Raw genomic sequence first — 21,642 nt, 5'->3', positions numbered from 1 at the left:
GTATATGGTATTTCTTCACATCCACAATGCAAAGCATTTTTATGTAAAAACCAAAGTGAAAGAATAGCTGATATTTTCCTAAAATTGAAGTGAAAAATGTAAGATTTTTTTTTTTTGATCCCTCGAAATGAGTTGTGTGTGATTTTATGGTGACACACTAAGAAAATTAGTGTTTTATTTTTGCTTAATTTTTTATCTGTTCAATAATAAGATTATAATCGAACAAATAACACACAGGTTTAGACCAGGTCGTATTATTCAGTGTTAGTGTAAATTTGTGTAAATTTGTAGGAATCTTAAGAAAAATTATAAAATGAAATAAAAAAATTCACTTCTCGCTCTTCGGTCGTCTAACCTTTTTTCCCAAGCTTCTGGTTAAAAACGGCATAAAATAAGGAAGCGCTGGGTTGTAGTTACCTTTTTGTTGCACACAGCTAGGTAGGTTTTTCCCATACCAAGTGTCTGGGTTGTACAATGGCTTTTATAAAACTGTTTTAGCAATTCTTTCTGTTTTCCTCCATTCATCTTCGGTTAATACGTAAAATTAAGGGTTTGCTTTAGTGAGGCATGGTACTGTGAAAAGAGGAGTCAAATTCCTTCCATACCTCAAGGCAAATTTGTGAAATACATATCCAAAATATGTCACAAGCTTTTACAAGTTAAAGGGGTATATCTGTATCAAAGATTGTAGCTAAACTTGTCTCTCATTTAAAAAAATCCATGTAATTACCTTAAAGGCTATAGACACTTTTCACATGAAAAAATGATTTTATGTATGGTAGGCTATGTGATTTGATGCAGAGCGTTTTTGCCTCTCTGGCACAAAAAAACGCATGCAGATTTACATGCTTTTTTTCTGCCAGAGAGAAGTGTTTTTTCAGCTTTTTTACATGCGTTTTCGCATGTGCTTTTTTTCAAGCACTTTTCCAAGCGATTTTGAGCATCACTTGGAAAAATGCTTGACAAGTTGGTCACACAATATAAATCCATGCAACCGGCATGGATTTATATTGTGTGACCAACTTAGATGCTTTAAATGCTGCTATCTATAGTAAAAAAAAAAAAAAAAATTAAAAGTTAAAAATAGAAAAAACCTGTATACTCACCTCTCCGATCTGCTCCCAGCGGCATCCTCTCTCCTCGGCGTCCCACGGTGTACTGGCAGGACCTGCGGTGACGTCATTTGGTCAGCTGATGGTCACGCGACCATCACCTGACCGCTGACGTCAGCGGTCGCGTGACCATCAGCTGACTAAATGACGTCCCCGCAGGTCCTGCAAGTACACCACGGGACACAGAGGAGAGAGGACGCTGCCGGGAGCAGACCGGAGAAGTGAGTATACAGGTTTTTTTTATTTTTAACTTTATTTCTTTTTTTCACTGCGTGGTAGCCGGGATGAAGAGGAGTTGTAGTCTTCTCCATCCCGGGTACCACACGCACCGCGATTACGCTGCAAATTCGCGGCCATTGAATTTAATTGAAACTCAGCAAATCCACATATACCTGCGGGTTTGCTGCGTTTCAATGTTCCTCAATGGCCCTCGAATTTGCGGCGTAATCGCGGTAGAAATGGTCATGCTGCGTTTTGCAACGCAATGCGAATTCGGCGCGCTAATTAGCGCATCATGTGCACAGCACATCCTAATTCACATTGCTTTGCATGGCAGACGGTTTTACAAGCGTTTTCGCGGCCATAAAAACGCTACAAAAACTCTACGTGGGCACATGGCCTTAATGTTTACCTTTAGATAATAAAATTGCACTTCGGGTGAGTTTACATGACAAGATCTGCAGCACTAATCGACCGCTGATCAGTTACCTGTTTGCTGATTGGTGGTCGTTTAATAGCCTGTTTACACAGTCAGGCCATGCTTCTGATGTGCACTAAATGAACTGTAGTAGATCGCTTGGGGCCAATAGGCTGCCATTGTGATCAGTATTGCAGACTGTACACAGGACAATGCGCTGCCAAGAATGATTACCCTTTGGGCAAGCCAAAAGATCATTTCACCTGATGAACGAGCATTTTTCTCATTCATTAAGTCAAAGGTGGGGAATCTTTTTTTTTTTTTTTTCTGCCAAGGGCCATTTGGATATTTATACCATCCTTTGGGGACCCTACAAATTGCACGCTAACTCTGCCCACAGAGTACGTCCTGACGCTGGCACTGGTGTCGGGACGTAATCATTGCACGTGCCTCAGCGTTCAGTAGTGAACACTGTGTGCTACCGAGCTAGAAGAAATTAATGGCCTGGCGGCCATCAAAATACTGCTGCTGGCCCCAAGGACGGTGGTCCCCGGGGGCCGGACAAAAGGTAATCGAGGGCCGTAAATGACCCGATGGTCTGAGGTTTCCCACCCCTGCATTAAGTGATCAGCAGCCTGTTCATACTGCTAGTTTTCTTGCTGATAAACAATCGTTTTTAGGAATGCTCGTTCACCTTAATTTAATTAATCTAAGTGCACCTTAAAGGGAAGCTGTCACCCCCTGGGACGTATATAACCTATTAATATGGGCATACAGGTGATAGAGATGTTATACCAGTCCTACCTGTATGCCTCATATTAATGGTCTGTGTTTTGTGAAATCTTGACTAGAGTATTCTGTGATCTTCTGCACAGGCGCCGGCAAGTCATGGAGACGTTCTCCCATAGAAGGGAGAATCGTGGAGCGAGTTCAGCTTGCAGGTGCGCCATTACAGCGCCGCAACTGCATGTCTGAGGACACAGTGACGTGCAAGGGAGGGTGGGTACTATTATAATGAAGACCGAAGGCAGGTACTCCTTCCTGCCCCGGGGCCTGGAAGGGATCGTTAATATAAAGATAAAATATAAGATTTCACAAAACAAGACCATTAATATGAGGCATACAGGTAGGACTAGATTAACATTTCTGTCAATTGTGTGCCCATATTAATAGGGTATATACGTCCCAGAGGGTGACAGATTCCCTTTAAGTTTCAATCTACAATCTTCATTTCTTCATTCATTTTCAAGTTCCCTGATATGCAATTTGCTGCTTGGTATAATTTCAGATTTTTCTTTGGTGAGGAGTGTCTCTCCCACTAATACAGGCAGGATATGTGGTCTGCGTGTATCCAGGGTAATGCGGTCTTCTTTAAGGCCCCGTCACACTAAGCGAGATCGCTAGCGAGATCGCTGCCGAGTCACAAGTTTTGTGATGCAACAGCGACCTCCGTAGCGATCTCACTACTTTTGACACTTAGCAGCGATCAGGCCCCTGCTGTGAGATCGCTGGTTGTGTTGGAATGGTCTAGACATTTCTTTGATCGTTGCTCTCCCGCTGGGTAGCATGCATCGGTGTGCTTGACACCTTACCAACGACCTTGTTGACGACTCAGACACAGAAACACATAGGCGTGCATCGTTATACAGATCGTTACGGGTCGTTGCATCGTTGGGAAGATCTGACTGTTTGACATCTCACCAGCGACCACATGGCGACGCAGCAACGATCCCTGACAGGTCGTACCGTTGTCGGGATCGCTGTAGCGTCGCTTAGTGTGATGGGGCCTTTAGTTCATATATCAGCGCATTTCTAATTTGACACTCAATTCAAATGTCAAACCTCCTCCCTGCTGTTATCTCTAAGGTCACGGCCCCACTATCAGGCCCCACTATCAGTATTTGGTCAGTATTTTTTCTCAGGAGTGGGAGCCAAAACCAGGTGAGGAACAATCAGAAAAAAGGCATAATAGAAACAAGTCACCAATTCTGCATTTATCACCCACTCCTGGTTTTGGTTCCCACTCCTGAGAGAAAATACTGACCGAATACTGATAGTGGGGCCGTGGTCTTAGACTGAGAGAAGGGATGGGAATGCTGAGAGCTGTCAGAACCAGGAGCAGAAGCCTTCACAATTTTCTAGCAGTTTTGCAAAAGCACTCAGCTAGATAAAGGACATAAACACTCTGCAGCAACAACATGGTAGACATTTTTTAATGAAGACTGTTTAAAAAGTTTCTTAATTTTACATATAGGAAGCAAATTGACAATAAAATAAAATTTCTGTGCTAAGATGTACAATAGTCTTAAGTTTTTCTTACCTGGAGATGTTCATTGTGGTATAAATGTCCCTTTTTTGTATCTTTGTTAGCAGTGGTTATTGTCATGGCTGTGTTCCTGTAGTTGGTAGTTTTTGGCCCAATTATCAGAAGAACACATTTATAGAGCAAGCACAATAGATCCTGGCCGGCACCATTCTACTGCTCAATGGATGTGAGTAGGACATTTCCTTGACATGAGGTTCTTTTATATCGGGGTTTGTAAACGGCATAATCGGTGCTGGGATATAGATCACAGCACCCCTTACTGGTCCCATATGCTCAACAACGCTGAGAAGGTAACTGGCGTTCTGCAACACATTACAAAGAAGAGTAAATTGGGAAAAGCCAGTACTACTTTTGATGGAAATTGTGATTTGGGGGTCTGTGAGGGATTCTAGGGCTCCGAACAGACAGCTGTATTTTCAGTCATTATGTTACCCATGTGTGTAAAGGACAACAAACTGCAAATTTACAGGGGTAATTTTCAGTGAAAATTGCAGCATTCACTAATCTGGTCTGGTTTACGGGCCGGAAATGTGCATGAAAAAGCACCCGACTCCTGATACCTTAGCTGAGCTATCAGCTTAGTGTTGTGACGTATGGGTTAGAGATGCTGTCCGCACCGTATACAGGTACACTCTAGTCTTTAGGTCTCGTCCTATGTAGTCTTTGTGGGGTGCACTTACAGAGCTGCTGCTGACACCTGCTCTTGGGTCAGTTGTGGTTCACTGGTTTTCTGTGACTTTTGTTATGTTCTGTGCAGTGTGAAAGTATGCAGCGTAGACACAACGTATAGTATTAGTTCTAGTTTCTATATTTAGTCATTCTAATTATGATCATTTGTGTTATGCACTACATAATTGGTGCATCACATACAGCAACAGCACGGATAGATCTATGGAGGTCAGTTTATTACATAGATTTGCTCATTTTTACTTGCTACAGGAATTAAAATTGCATATTTAACAATTAAAGTGTAAAGAAAATTTCTTGGATACCCGCTATTGCTCATAAGAGTATCTATTTAAAACTGGCAGATTTAGCGCAAAAATATCTGTCCTGTTTATCTGAATTAGGTTTGTAGAATTACATGTGCTGGCTGCTAAAACAACCCCATTCAGTTGAATGAAACTGATCCAAAGTAAAGTACAGTAAATTTCTGCAACAGATCTATTTCATGGATAATAATATCGCGGTCCAATAATGGACCGCAATGTTCGGACTAGCCGTGGGTCTCCTGACCCAAGCGTGACAGTCTCCTAGAAATATATGAAGCTGTCACACTTCGGTTGGGAGAGCCGCGGCCGGATTGGACCGAAATCCCTTACTTGTCTGGTACTATAATCCACTGCTTTTTATAATCTCCCAGAGCTATCCTTTTAAAAGCAAAATCCCTTGTTACGGTAAATGCAACAGCGCCCCATGTAAAATAAAATAAAGCTGCCAAACCATTGCCTTTCCAGCAATGTTGGCGCTGTATCTACCGGTGCTTGCTTGACATTCTGTCACGTGAGTGCTGCAGCCTATACAGTAGTCAGTGGCCACTGATAGGCTGCAGGGGTCATGTGTCATAACAATCAGTACCCACTGATGGGCTTCAACATTTTCATGAAATAACAATCTGTGGCCACTGAACGGCTGCAGGGGTCAGGTAACATAATAAGTCCACTGTACAACAAATGCATAATAGCATAAACTCTACTTCTGAAAGCTAAATTGATTTGCCAGATGCCAGCTCATGAGGTCATAAGGCCTTTTAGAAATTAAAAAGTTAGTTGTCATTCAGGGGGCGGTACTTGGCAAATAATTTTTAAGTAGTATATGTGGCGTAAAGAAGCATTGATCCAAGGCTTGTTCATTTTTAGTCCCTAGTATATGGTGTGATCAGGTCAGGTAGATGTCAGCCCATACATTTATCTTAACTGATAAGCAGTAACTTCTTATCTGCTGTCCGTTCACTATCTTTCAAAGTTCAAGAAAAATAATGAAATAAATGCGGAGCAAGAGGCAGCAGTGAACCTCATAGTGACAAATGTAAATTTGCCAAGCCATATGTTGGCCCTCACCAGAGGCTTTCTATGTGATTGGCAGAATCGAATGGCATGGTTCACACAAGTTGCAGCTTATTTTCCTTGTGAACTTTGTCATAGTACAAACATTTTTAGCATCCCTTGTCCTCTGGTAGTGCTGTCAGTTCTGCTGCAGAGCTGTGTTTGATTATAACCAATGCAGTACAGCAGAGCTGAACTTTGTCTCATTACAAACACAACAAGCACATTTGCAGTTGTCTTTTCATAGAGCTGTGAGCTCTGCTGTACTGTACTTCCCCCGCACTGGCTGCCTGTGAGATGGAAGCTGAAACACTGTGAGAGGTCATCTGTAGATGTGGTTGTAATGAGACAAACTTCACTGCCGCTGTCCGGTGTGGACGCCGCTGTCAGGTGTGGGCTTTGATCTTACTACAGAGCTATGTGTAGTTATGAGAGAAAAGTGTCAGTCATTACTTGGTCCACACTTGTAATCTTCTTTTTTTTTAAAATAAGGTCTGGAGACCGATTCTCATAGAGAACTGTGTCCGACCCATAGATCTTATATGCAAATGATCTATTAAGAAAAATGTTTTTTTTCTTGAACAAGACATCGGATCACAGATATTAAAGTATCATGTTATTCAGCTACCTATGACCTGTGTACTCATATACACTGCTTAGGAGGGTTGATCCTACTGACAGATCACTGATCATTAGTATAGACCAGACCCAACTGATGGTATGTTGGTACATTGCAGCTCATATGATCAGTGGCTTCCTAGTCGGGGTAACTGTTAGGTTGTTAGCGTGCAGGATAGGCTTATAGGGGCATGTTAAAGACTCTCCCTCTACCCATCTGACAACATGACAGCTGTAACATACGCAGTAGTCATCTGACATATCTTGTGGTATTGATTTGGATGACACGGTTTTGTGATTACTACCTGTGTGATTCATAGTTTTGCAATTTTGGTGCACAGATGAGGTGTATTTTGCTTTGGTGACATTGGTTACAGTGACCGGGCAGTGCATCAGTTGTGATTGTTTGTTTATGCTGTTTTGCTGCCTGTGACACAAGTCAGTGACTAATTAAAGGTTACGTTTTCGTTGTCTCACCTATCCTAGTTTTCCAGTACAAGACTTTTAAGGCAGCATGTAAATTTCCTAACTATGATCAGTCTTATTCTTTTGTTATTCTGGGCTGCTTTAGCCCGAGCACAAAGGTACGGAGTTTATACAGTGGCGGTATACATTTCTACAGCTATATATACAGCTACTGCTGATGCAGATCTTTTGTGTAAAGGAACATTTCTGTGCTCTGCTGCCTCACCTCTGATTACAGTTGTATCTATAGTCCATCCAGCAATGCTCATGTTTTTTAATGCTGCACTTTAGAACACATTATTTCTTAGGAGACGCCTCTGAGAGCTCAATGTCCATGGTTTTGGCTTTTAGGCAGTGATTTTCTCACAATTACTACTTTTTGTTGTTAGGATCTTCACAAAATGGACTGCATTTTGCTAGCTTCGCTCAGGGTATTGCTTTTCTCTTTGAAATGTCATGAAATTGCTAAAGGCTTTTTTAGCCATATAATGGTTATAAATGCTAATTATTGCACTTAAGCCTCGTGAAATGTCTTTGTATGCACGTTGTAATACTGTTTTCTGTCTTTTATCATAGGCCTGTGGGGATGCCGAAAATGGAAAAAGTTTACTTGCACAATCCTAGTGCAGATGAAACTATTACTTTAATATCTATATCAGCAACAACATCGCATTTTCATGCATCTTTTTTTCAAAATAGAGTAAGTTTTGGTTACTTTTTTACTACTGATTTCCAATTATGGAACGTACTGTTATTTAAAGATCTATTGATTAAAATGTTGATTACAATTAAGTTTGTTCGTGGGAACACCCCTTTAAGAGCTATATGACTTCATATTCCCCACAAAAGTTCTTTTATATTATGTAAAATTGAAATTTGTATTGCTAGTATCTCATATTACAATTAATATTTATAAATATATAAGACATAAATCTCTCCAGTCCAGAAAATGGTTGTCCTATTCCTTTTCACTGTCTTGTGTGTGGCTAGAAGATGGCTGGCAAAAGTAGGAGTCTCCGCCTCTGACACGCTATGTGATTGCAGACTGCAAGATCATGACAGTGTGTAGTGCACACATTGTCACGATTCCCCTGTATTTCCCTTTGCGATGGGGTGGTCATGTGACCACATGTATACAACGTCTTAGACTCTCCTTGGCTGGTGCATTGAGTTTTGGAAGAGTGTCTATTCAGCACAGAGCTGCAACAATGCAAACCCTATGAATGTGGTCGCAGGCAGCTCTTTTGCATGGGAGTTATAGGAGAATTGTAACAGTGTGCACATCACACACTGTAACGATTCGACAGTCTTCAATCACATAGAGTGACTGCGTTTTTTTTGGTCATCCTTAAAGACCTTCTTAAGCCTGCCCAACCTAAAACAAAGAATAGATCGGTAGAAGAAAACCTGTATTCTCTGCTGAATTTCTACAAGACTGTTTGTCTGCAGCTTGCAGAAAATCCTGCAGGTCGGCAAACAGCTTATCTCCTATTTCCTATCACCATTTGGTTTAGGTTTTTCTCAGAATTAGTCAGCTGAACACTTATACTTTTAAAGCGCTCCCTGAACATGGACTGAGGATCTCCTATTAATAGCAGGGTTCTGGACGCGTTTGTGACCTTCAGAGCCTAACATCCATCTCTTTTTATTGCTCTATTATTTTTGGAGCAGTAGTAAAAACCTGGCTGTCACAGCAATTGAGTCCTGGGAGGGTTTTCGTAGATTAACTGCATCCTGCAAATATCCGCTCCTTGAAAAGATACATTTTCCTCCCTTTGGTGCTATCCTTGAAGCTTTTTTTCTGAATGATTTGCTATATAAAGGATGATGTGATTGATTTATTTATCCTAGTTAATGTTGGAGGTTGTGCTGGTAGGTATTTATATCGTTGTCCATTATTAATCTATGCTGCACAATAACGTTCCTTCATGCTTGCGCTTTTTGTTTTGTTTCTAACAGTAGGACATCTGAATTATCATTAATTGTTGCAAAGCCTATATTATTATTTTTTTTTACTATCTTGTTAATGATTTTCCTTGAATTTACTTGTTTTTTTTTCCTCCACAGAAAATTCTCCCAGGAGGGAACACATCGTTTGATGTAGTGTTTCTCGCAAGAGTAGTGGGAAACGTAGAAAATACTTTATTTATTAACACCTCAAATCATGGGGTATTTACCTATCAGGTAGGATATTAAATATATGTAAAATGACAAAATCCTGATGCTGGCATAGATGTTAGACACCATCAGTTTTAAAATGGTTGTCTGGGAAAATGTAACATTTTAGCAGTTGCGTGGTATGTTAAATATAACAAAGCTATACTCCCCTACCAACATATACCTGGATTCAGCGCAGACCACGGAGAAGCCTGCGCTGGATCCCACTAAGTGCACATAGGGGCTAAAATGTGAATTTTGCACGCAAACCTTATTTATAATCTGTGTAAATTTTTCTAATGTATTGCAGGTTTTTGGAGTTGGGATCCCCAACCCATATAGATTGCGCCCATTCATTGGGGCACGAGTTCCTGTAAATAGCAGTTTTTCACCTTTAATTAATATTCATAACCCACACAGTGAACCTTTACAGGTAGGTACTACTTACTGTTTTGGTCATGAAATGTTTAATTATGCCTGTCTCACAGAAGTTTTGTAATGTTAAGGCACACATCAACCCTTTATTCATACTGGTGAAACATGCATGTACGCATACATACATATATACGTACATATATGGATACTTAATGAGGTTATATAAACAGCTTTTTCCTATTCGATTATCTTACCTCTGTTTTCCATCCATTTTACACTCCAAAAACAGTAGATTTCCCTAACTGGCGTGATGTCCTCTTGGCAGTGTATTGCACAGATGACGTCGCGCCAGCCTAGCTAATCGAAAGCCGTGACGGGTATCCCGGAAGGTTAGAGATTTGCGAGCCTCCCATCTAGTGCCCAGAGACTTCTGAACTGGCTGATGGACCAGAGTCCCACAAATCAGTTCAGTTATAACCTCTGGGGTTATTGCAGTTATTTGCACTGATTATTTTAGAGTATTATACGGATGTCCTCATTTTTTTCAGTCATATAATAGTGACAAGTTCCATGTAAAGTCTTCATAGGGTTCCTAAAATAGCAAGCCAACCCCTGATGTAGCTGGGGGTCCGACCACTGGCACTCCAAGTGATCTCAAGAAGGGGGGATACAGACCTGAATGAAACTGCAGCTTAATCTTGAATGAAGTGCTCCATTAGGTGTCTATGGGAGTTCTGGAGAAAGCTTAGTTCAGCTCTCTATTTCCAGCGGTCTCATAGACCATGAATGTACACCTCTGTTCATTATCTGGGTTCCATGGGCCCTTTTTCTGGATTACTTTGGGTCCCAATGATCAGACCCCAAGAGATCAGCAGGTTATCCCCAATCCTGGCAAGTTATCCATGCAATGGGATAGTTGCTATTTTAGAAATAACCCTATAATTTTATTATACTTTTTTTCTGTCAGAACTGTTTTATACAGACCTGTTTTTATTCGAAATGATTTTGAGGCCTGTTATTTTTTTTTATAGGTAGTAGAAATGTATTCCAGTGGGGGTGATCTGCACTTAGAGCTTCCAACAGGCCAGCAAGGAGGCACCAAGAAATTATGGGTAAGCATCCTTCAGTCCTCCACCAATTACTGAAGCCTGACTGGTGATAGCTGTGTATGGGCTATAGACTGTAGGACCTAGTAAATCTTGAAAGCACCGCAATTCATGTCAACAGAACATATTGAGGTGATAGTACTAATTATTATTTATTTTTGCAGGAAATACCACCATATGAAACAAAGGGTGTAATGCGTGCAAGCTTCTCTTCTCGAGAGGCTGACAATCACACTGCCTTCATTAGGATTAAAACCAATGCATCTGACAGCGCAGAGTTCATTATCCTTCCTGTGGAGGTGGAAGTCACAACAGGTTAATTTCATTGTCACTTTATACAATGTGTATGTCTTATCCTTTTTAGGAGGTTTGGAGATGTGACTTTGTTTTCTTTTTAGCCCCTGGCATTTATTCATCAATAGAAATGCTGGATTTTGGTACATTACGAACACAAGGTGAGAAAGCTCACTAATATTGCATTTTATAATTAGAAATTCTTCATTCCTCGTCTGTTGTGGCAGATGAAGTTGTAGGATCCTGAATTATTAAAGTGCATGTAATTGTTTTTCATATTTTTACTACTATACTCTTATGCGATTTTGTTTTCTAAATCGTTTAATACATTACCCTTCCATGAGTGAGTGTACTAAGAAACCTTCTCTTTTCTCTTCCAGATGTTCCCAAAGTTCTTAATCTCCATTTACTAAATTCCGGAACTAAAGATGTTCCTATAACTGTAAGTAGCACTTCTATCTTTCAGTTGTCTTCATTTACATTTTTGCGATTTTAAAGGTAACTTTACACTCGACAGATTTGTTTCAGAATTGCCTGTGACTGAAAATCCCTTCTGTGCAAATAAATATGGTGGTTTCTGCATCATGTGAATGAATTTCGCAAAACCTCATTCAGGCGTATAGGAATTGTGCAGAAATGTCTGTAGTAAATCTGCCACTTGTTAATATAGTTTAAATGCTTTTACAAGTTATCCGGGATATATATTACAAGGTGTACTAACAGTAGGGAAATGCGTGCGACACTCCAGTGATCCCTGCTAGTGATAACGTGCCAACCATGCCCATGTGGCTTATGAAGCAAATCTCTGGCCTTGGTAGTGATGCCTGCGTATGAAACACAAAATAAGCAGGCCAGTGATTGCCTGCAGCAGTCATGTCTGCCTGGCTGGCAGGTAATTGCTGGAAGACAAGTATAGAGTGCCAGGGATGAAGGGCAGGAGAATTAGTGGGGAAGTACAAGTTTGTTTTTGTTTTTTCCTTCTTTATAAAGGAGTTGTCCACTATTAAGACAACAAAATATAGTAATTGAGGCTATCTAAAATAAAGCCCGTCTGTGCTCACCTTTGGTGTAAGCACCATTCCACTAATGTCAGTGCGACTAATGGAACACTTCACTTTCATTTCCTTTTGACAAAACTGACATCTGGGTGGAGTTAGAGAGCAGCAGCAGTTCTCGCTTCCTCCAGCTGTCAGTTTTGTTAGAAGGTAGTGAGAGTGAAGCAGCTTTTAGTGGCCACTGTCTGGCTGCAGGACTCACGTGACATAATGTCACGCGAGCCCCGGGAGATCTGGCATCGACAGAGTTGATATCACCAGAAGTGAGTACAGGCTGTTTTTAATTTTTTACGTGGGGGAATATAGTAATTGAGAAGGGATTATTTGAATAGAGGACAACCCCTTTGATTATACCACACAGTTAAAATTATATCAGAAAAATGTGCCACATGTGGATCCATTGTTGAGGAGAGCAGCTGTCATTCTAACCAATCTAGTATATTCATACATGACAGTCAGCGAGTTGATTTTCCAATTGCCACCCCCAGACCTGAGGCTACAGCTTCTTCATGGAAATTCTTTTTTTTATCCAAACATAATAAGCCTGTGGAGAAGGTTAGAATACCTTCTCAGGACAGGTGGATGGGATCATTATTCCTTGGTCCATACATGTAACCTTGAAATTTAATTGGCAGTGTTGGTATTAATAGAGTTTGTGGAGTTACTTTCCATATGCCATATATTCATTCACTCTTGTCACAGTTTCTGCTTCAAAGACTCTCCCTAATTAACTGCACACAAAAATAGCAACAAAAATCAGTATATGTGTGGGGCAGAATATCCAAGGCATGAACTTCATGCAAGTAGATTGCTTCCCTGCATTCCTGGGGCACTCATGTGCATGTTTTACTGAAGGGTCCTATTGAAGTTTTAAAGTGGAGATTCACTTCTGTGGGGGCTCCCGAAGTTTATACTTGCATATAAGCTTTGCCGTGGTGAGATACGGCACACGTCCTCATCGCTAGCTCACACACCGGTGAGAAAAAAATCAGACAAGGAATTTATGAAGGAGGGTAACAGTGCTGTAGCTCAGCAATAAATATATGTTAATTATTTAAATTATGAGCCATTCAATTGGTAAAAGTCCTAAAAGTGGGGCTTTCCTTTAAGGACATGTGCACACGTTCAGTATTTTGGTGAGTTTTTTTTACATCCGTATTTGTAAGCGTGGGTAAAAAACGCAGAAGTGGTGACATTTTTCTATTCTACTTTTCCACTCCTGGTTTTGGCTTACATATGCTGATGTAAAATACTCACTAAATACTCAACATGTGAATTTGGCTTAAGATGCTATTGTACAGGTGAGATTTTGTTGGTAACCTTTATGTTAGCATTGTTAGATGGCCAGTATTCATGAAATATGGTGAGAAGTTCTCTTTGTAAGGGACAGGTTTTGATTTATTGACATAAAGATGCCAACACAAATAAGTGCATGTGCTGTGTGATAAAACGCCTCTGGCTATTTTGCTGCCTAACCTAAAATATGCAGTCACGTGTATCTGCCTGTGGGGGGTGCACTCATGAGATTTCATTCCTTCATCTCATTACTCGCTTTATAGCCTGGGTAACTTTGTCAGGTAACTACAGTATCTTGAGGCATGATGTAAAGGAATTTGTAACTGGGTGGGGAGAGACTACTGAGCAAATTGGCTTCAATATTTTAGCGATCAGCTCATTGTTCACATCCTTTGTAGTTTTACTTAGTTGTGTGATGCTGATCATGTATTTCGACACCTGTCTGGAAACAGTGCATTATTTGCATGCTTGTGTGATGCCTTGTATTCCATCACTTAGGTTGTGATAAAGGGAACCTGCCACCATGAAGATGCAGTACAAGCTTCAGGCATTCTGATATAGAGCGGGAGCTGAGTACATTGATATATAGTTTCGCTAGATCATATTCTGTGTATCTTGTGTTTTAATCATGAATCTTCTGCTCTTTCTGGATTTTCGGTGCAGTGGGCGGTCCTATCAGTGACTGACAGCTTTCATACGTGGGCATACAGAGGTAGCTGTCAGTCACTGATAGGACCGCCCACTGGACTGAACATCCAGGAGCAGAGGATTAAATGATTAAATCACAATATAGGCTATGTTCACACTATCAGTATTCGGTCACAACCATTTCTTTAAAAACATGCTGGGGCCAGAGGAAATGCCACTGCTAGATTCAATGTGTCCAAGTCCATAAGGAAAGTCTATTAGAAGGCTTTTATGTATTGGATGACTGCTGGGTTTTATTGTAAATGAAGAGATGTTCTATATACTAATAATATGGTTTACGTGTAATGTGATGTTTTTTTTCCTTTTTCTGAGTTGCATTATTGTGTTTTGCTTAGAGCGTGCGATCAACACCACAGAATGATGCAATAACGGTGCACTTCAAACCCATCACATTGAAAGCGTCTGATAGCAAATATACCAAAGTTGCAAGTATAAGTTTTGATGGTAAGATTCCGACTATTGTCACTGCACAGAATGTACAACATCCAACTTTTCTTTATCATGTGGCCACCATTCGCCTGCACTTTTTGTTAGAACATTGCCAACCAACAGCCATTTAAATTGGGCTTTTATGGTGCATGTATCCGTAGCAAGGCTATGAGTAGAGTCCGTTCCGTCATGATTTCTGTTATTCTGACGAGAATACTGTCTTCTGCAATTCTTTCTTCAAATCTGCAGACATTTTAACTCAACCTGTGACAGCAGTGTGAACATAACCAAAGACATTGGTATTTTTCATAATGAATAGTTCCCTGGATCAATGCCTCATCTTCAGAAACTAATACCCATTACCTGTCATATTATATATTTCAAGAAAGGCATCCAGCCCCTCTTTGAACTTGTTAATAAATGACCATTACAACATCATGTGACAGAGAATTCTGTAATCTCACTGCTTATATAGTAAAGGATTTGCATGGATGATGATGAGTAAACCTTCTGTCCTCTACACATAGAGGATGCCCCCTTGTCATCGTTGCATGCCCAATTGTAAAAAATGTATTAGAAAAATTTCTGCACTGTACATTTTATATATTTTTTTAAAATGGTAATTAGATTGCCATTGAATTGTTGCTTTTTTCCAAATTGAATAATCCTGAGTCTGTCCTGGTACTGCAAGCCACTAATTCCCTTTAAAAATCATAGTCGCTCTTTTCTGCACCTGCTTTTGTTCAGCCAAGTCCTTCACTGGAGACCAAAATTGTACACCAACTAGTAACTTGTATAGAAGCAAAACTATATTCTTGTTGTGAGCATCTGTGCCTCTTTTAATGCATCTCATGGTTTTATTTTGCCTTGGTCACAGCATCCTGGGACTGGTCAGTAAACTTGTTTACTGACCACTAATACACCCAAGTCTTTTTTCCGTGACAGTTTTAACTAGTGTATTACATTTAATACATAATTATAGCTTTTGATCCCATATTGAATGCGAGTCTTAATAAACGGTGCACTGGAGTAAGGTGCGCCAATTTCATTAATTGATACGTGCTTTTTAAAGAATTTGGTGCATTTTCAGCTTTCAAGTGCCAGTGTAAGAAACTTATCCATGGCACAAGGATAATCTCGTGATCAATTCTTTATTAATCAAAGTACAAAACCAGGCAAAATGAAGCAATGTGTCGGCCACAATATGGCCTTTGTCAAGTTAAAAAGGAAAAAAAGAGCATCGTGACTTGACAAAGGCCATATTGTGGCAAAAATATCTCACGGCATTGCTCTGGTGCAATGGATATATTTTTTGTGGATCCATTAGCAACCAGCTGGTGAGTTGCTCCAAGGAAGAATGTTTCATACTCCTCCTGGCTGTTCTCCCCCACAATTTTCAAAAAGTGAAAGTGAAAATCAGCTGACTGGAACTGGTGTTAAAGAAAAAAAAAAGGGCAAAAGTCAATATATTTTTGTGCAATTATGAGTTGTAAAAAATGTTGCGACATTTCAAACCGTTTGACACCAGATTTATGACAAAAACTGTTTGCGGAATCTAAGCTTTTATTTCCTAGCTCAACATTTAATTTAGCTCTAGCTTCCCTAAATTCCTTTGTAGTATGAAATTATGCTCCTCTTTTTAATTTCATAACTTAGTATTAACTGAAAATATTGAAATTCTTCTTCTAAATGGTCACTAATGCATATATTAAAATAAGAGGGCACAATACAGACCCCTGTGTTACCCCACTGTTATCTGTGACCCAATCAGAGTGTATTCCATTAATAACCACCCTATCTTTTCTTTCCTATTACTGAGCCAGTTGTTAACCCAATTACACACATTTTCCCTAGTTCCATTTTTCTAATTTTATACACCAACTTTTAATGTGGCACTGTATTGAACTCCTTTGAACAGTCCAGACAGACATCAAAGGCCTTACATACTCCTAAAAACTTAAAAGATTAGTCTGACAGGACCAGTCCCTCATGAACCAATGTTGAAGCTGGAATATGAGGTTATTTTTTATTGAAAAATTCTTGTTACAGCATCCCTTAGAAAACACATTGCCCACAGTAGTGGTTAAAAGTAACCTGTCAGCTTTCCCAGACCTCCTAAACTGCCACCATTCATTTAATGATCCCTTTATGTACTTCTAACAAGCCTCTTTTTTTGTGGCTTATTGATTTTTGAATATGCCTCCAATCAATTTTAAATCATGGAGCATTGTTTTCCCCGGACTAAATGTCCGACTGATCATGTAAGCATGCCCCTGTGGGCAATAATTGCATGATTTGTAAGAGCAGCGTCTTCGCCAACGAATGCAAATCTCTGCCTCCCTGGTAATGCGAAGTGAGGCCATGGGCACGCTCCCCAGCTTCATCGGCGCAGTGCGAATTCCCAAGGAGGCAGCAGTGAGAACTATTAGTGTTGGGAATTGCCCCTTTAATCTCTTGGAAGAATATTTGCATTAATTGCGCAAACATGTTTATGTGTTTAGGAAGTTCTTAAGTTTTATGTTATTTCTTCCAAACAAAACAGCATCAAAAGCTAAGAAGTCATCACAGTTCTCTGGAAAGATTACGGTGAAGGCAAAAGAGAAGAGTTACTCAAAACTTGAAATTCCATATCAAGCAGAAGTATTAGATGGGTGAGTCAAGATGATGTAAGCCATTTTAGCCCCTGCATGTAGGATACATAAACTGTTCATTATTAATCACTGCTGTTTCTATGATACTTCTATTTCTAGCATATGGAGCATGGGAACATTCACAGATATTACCCATGCTAATGTTTTGTTGTAAACCCCTGTTGCGGTTGTTTTACCTAAACTTGATTATTTTACAGTTATTGTCTTCAGGTTATGCTTTCCTAATAACTTGCATGTATTACTTAAATTTGGCTTAGGTACCTGGGATTTGATCACGCTGCCACGTTATTTCACATCCGGGATAGTCCATCAGATCCAGTGGAAAGGCCCATTTTCTTGACAAACACCTTTAACTTTGCTGTGCTTATCCATGATGTCCTGTTACCTGGAGATGCAAAGTCAATGTTTAAGGTAAGTATATATTATACTACTTAATGTGGACATGTATATATATATCTACATTAAGAGCACTGCCCTCCATTTATATAATGCACTATTAGCAATTTTCTTATTTAACTCTTATCTTCCTTTCATTTTTCTCACAAATGCAGATCCAGAATTTCAGCTCAAACATATTAGTTTCTCCTGGAGAGTCAAGATATATCTTCTCCTTAAGATTCACACCATCCACATCTTCTGTTCATATAGACAGTAATATACTGCTCATCACCAACGCATCAAAGTTTCACCTCCCTATACGAGCGTACACAGGCTTTTTAGATGTGAGTATCCCTATTTAATTGTACTTTTTTCTGTTTGTTATCTCGGCCTTATACTGGGTTCACACATAGGCGAGTCGTTGTCAGAGTACAGAACACAATGCACAGACTAGCAAAGTGTTTCCTGACCCGAACTGGACCTCCTCATATATCCCTATGAGACTATTGTGTTCAGATCAGGAGACCCACGGACAGTCCGTAAACTACAGACAATGACAGAGATGTGCGGAAACGGCCTTAGCCACGTATACAACATTACAGCGATTTAATATCCATTTTTTATTGCTCCATTTACAATAGTATTGGATAAATTTGAGAACTGAGGTAACCAGTCTGGCGAAAAATCTAAGTGTAATTGCTCTCTGAATAATATATAGTCATCTACTGCAAAAATACAGAAATATATATATATGTAGTGTTGTCCAATAAATCATTTTATACTAAATGTCCTGAAATGCTGTTATATCTGATATAAAGTACCTTATTTTTCGGACTATAAGACGCACTGGACTATAAGACGCACCCAGGTTTTAGAGGTGGAAAATAGGGGAAAAAAACTTTTGTAGCAAAAAATGTGGTAAAATATACTATAACTCCTAGAATGTCCTTCAGCTTTTATGGCATGCTGGGAGTTATAGTTCACCCTACATTTATTTCATGTGATTTCCCTGAGGAGAACTATAACTCCCAGCATGTCCTGCAGCTTCTATGGCATGCTAGGAGTTATAGTTCATCACAGTGGTAGTGTTTTGCTGTATGTGCTTTAACTAGGGTAATGCTGGGTCGCACTGCAGGGAGAGGATCATCAGGGATCAATGGCACTGTTATGAATTCACTATGGCAGTGTTAGACAGGAGTTAGTGGGCGGTCCCGGGCCAGATCACATGCTGCAGTGACAATACAAAAGAGGCAGGGCTGCGGGGGACTGCATGCTGTCCTGTTTTGTGTTGCCCCGACCCTGCAGCACGTGATCTGGCCCGGGACCTCCCACTAACTCCTGTCTAACACTGCCATAGTGAATTCATAACCGCGCCGTTGGATTCACTATGACAGCTCCATCGGACTAGGCAGGGAGAGGTATCACACACAGCAAAATCAGCGGTGCTGCCATTAATGCACTTCCGCTGCGTTACACAGGAGAAAGTGGGCGGTCCCGGGCCAGATCACATGATGCAGTGACGATACAAAAGAAGCAGGGCCGAGACAACACATAACAGCACAGCGTGCAGTCCCCCCGACCCTGCCTCTTTTGTATCGTCACTTCAGCATGTGATCTGGCCCGGGACCGCCCACTTTCTCCTGTGTAATGCAGCGGAAGTGCATTAATGGCGGCGCCACTGATTTTGCTGTGTGTGATACCTCTCCCTGCCCTGCTACCTGCAGTACGACCACACTCAATCACCACCGCTGCTGCCTCCGCCCCACACCACCACAGTAAGCACCATAATATCTATATTTTCACTACATTCGGACCATAAGACGCAACCCCTTTTCCCCAAAAAATTTTTGGGGAAAAAAGTGTGCCTTATGGTCCAAAAATACGGTAATTTGCAGTGCATCTAGCTTTAAAAATACTTTTTGGCACTTTTTGCTGCTTTGCTGCTCGAAGTGGCTTTGAGCAGAATGGGTCTACTTGCCCCTCTGGCAGCTGAAAGCATAGTCCCTTACCTCTCCTAGAAAGTAATATTTTGGAATGTAGAGTAGTGAAGGTGTGTACTGTGTAATATCTAATACTGTGTAGTGAGCTCAGGATCACCCATTGCTATACACCACACAGTGCCATATTGTGTAAGTAAATGTCATAACTGTTCACTGGCTAATTTTATGGCAATCTAAATGGTAAACAGTGTTCTTTTTTTGTGACATGCAATAAATCATGTGCATTGTATACTCGCCATTACAGAATCCATTTCTAAAATGTAATGTATGAAAAAGTTTTGCTCTTAGAACCATTGCCGTCTGTGTGGGATCACTATTGTGTATTGAGTGGGCTGGAGAAAACTGAGGGGATTTTCAGACCACTAGGTCCCACTGTTATGTAAGCTGTTAACACTGAATTTCAGAACACCTCTGATAGTGATTCATTCTGATAGTTTGAACAGTGGGCGAGCATCTGGTCAGAAACTATTTATTGACAGGGTCCATATATTACAATTGACCCTGAATATATGGAAAATCGTAGGACACAGAGTATAATATATATTTCAAGATGTTTCCATAACACATGAACGCATAATTACGACAAATACCAACTCCCTCGATTGACCAGTTTATTGTTTGTTTGTTTTTGTACTTTAAAGTGTTTTACCTTTTTATATCTTATAGTATTTTGTTTTACCACCTAAACCAGAAGAACGGTTTCTAGAATTTGGAATCCTAAGTGCAACAGAATCTAGCAGTCTTCTAATAGCGCTAATAAATAATAACCCCATAGAGGTAAGATGCAAAAGTTACTTTGTCAGTTCATTCTGCTCAAACTGTATTAATATGGAAATATTTACTGCGGTGTCATGACTTACTTTTATAATGGATGTGATGACCCTGACATGGACTACAAATGTGAACAATAAGTAGCATTTTTGATGCCAGTCTTGATTAGGAATAGGAATTTCAGTGTTGAGAGCCAGCCTTCCTTAGATGCATGAAATTTGTGGTGGCTACCTAATTTAACATTAAGTGGTCTTCTATGAGGGTGTGTATGGGGGGTTCCAACCACTGAGACCCCTACTGATTCCCAGATGCACTGTGATGGGAAAACCTCTGAGGGAGCCTTTTAATTAGGGCTACATGCTCATCATTCTTTGGTGGTGGTCTTGGACAGTTGCATTCCTGACTAATCAAGAAATTATGACTTATTCCAGCAGAATACAATTGGTTTAATGGTGGGCTCTACCTTTAAACAGTTGAGTTCTTGAGAATGAGTTTTAGAATATTGTGATAGGAATGCCGTCACTGCTATTAAATAGTTGCATATGTGCTTTTTATAGATGGCCGTTAAAAACTGGCATGTGATTGGAGACAGTCTTGCCATAGAACTTCTAGTAACAGAAAAAGGAAACAGGAGCAGTATAATAGCAAGGCTTCCAGAGTTTGAAAATTCCACTGCATCTGACCTCACTTCGGTAAGTTATCTTTTTTTTATAAAAATAAATATACAATGACAATTTGATGTATTTGCTTGATATTGTTGCCAGTAATTGAATGGTTTTGCTTGCAGGTTATATTAACTTCAGGTTATTATGCAGTGTTTCGTGTGACATTGACAGCAAAAGAACTTGAAGGATTTTATGATGGAGGCATCCAGATAACCACAGATTATGAGGTATTACAATACAGTTTCTTACATAACTTATTGTTTATTGGCTTGGTTACCATTAATGTTAGGTCAGTTGAGCCATGTTGGTATCTGTAGTATGATGGCTCGTTCACTGTTTTGTGACTTCTAATATAAACAGAAGTTACGACAGTTTTGAATAGAAGCCTGCTTATGGTGAAATTCATAGAATGATTTAAAAAAAGCAAAAAAAAAACAGACCTTTCATGCTACACAAGGTAGTCTAAGTTAAAAGGTTTGTGCAGGATTTGAAAGTATGGCTGCTGGAAGAAATCGAGCCACCCCTGACCATGACTTGTCTGGTATTGCAACCTA

General features: G+C 40.1%; 1 protein-coding gene across 5 annotated transcripts in view; it reads left to right on the top strand.

The window, feature by feature from the left end:
- TMEM131 (transmembrane protein 131) overlaps positions 1-21,642 on the top strand; it is a 255,588-nt gene that overhangs the window by 190,490 nt on the left and 43,456 nt on the right. For all 5 annotated transcript variants that reach the window (XM_073664550.1, XM_073664548.1, XM_073664549.1 and 2 more), the window contains 14 exons: positions 7,780-7,903; positions 9,271-9,387; positions 9,671-9,797; positions 10,771-10,847; positions 11,006-11,156; positions 11,240-11,296; positions 11,516-11,577; positions 14,530-14,638; positions 17,166-17,274; positions 17,532-17,685; positions 17,826-17,996; positions 20,319-20,429; positions 20,981-21,115; positions 21,211-21,315. In XM_073664550.1, the coding sequence (XP_073520651.1) occupies positions 7,780-7,903; positions 9,271-9,387; positions 9,671-9,797; positions 10,771-10,847; positions 11,006-11,156; positions 11,240-11,296; positions 11,516-11,577; positions 14,530-14,638; positions 17,166-17,274; positions 17,532-17,685; positions 17,826-17,996; positions 20,319-20,429; positions 20,981-21,115; positions 21,211-21,315 (1,609 nt within the window). The remainder of the gene's footprint in view (positions 1-7,779; positions 7,904-9,270; positions 9,388-9,670; positions 9,798-10,770; positions 10,848-11,005; positions 11,157-11,239; positions 11,297-11,515; positions 11,578-14,529; positions 14,639-17,165; positions 17,275-17,531; positions 17,686-17,825; positions 17,997-20,318; positions 20,430-20,980; positions 21,116-21,210; positions 21,316-21,642) is intronic.

The sequence above is a fragment of the Phyllobates terribilis genome, unplaced genomic scaffold, assembly GCF_046119375.1.
Source record: "Phyllobates terribilis strain yellow unplaced genomic scaffold, ASM4611937v1 Scaffold_2__4_contigs__length_985480577, whole genome shotgun sequence".
NCBI classification, from domain to species: Eukaryota; Metazoa; Chordata; class Amphibia; order Anura; family Dendrobatidae; genus Phyllobates; species Phyllobates terribilis.
Note: the sequence above shows the minus strand (reverse complement) of the source record. Positions and strands in the feature narration are given on the sequence as shown.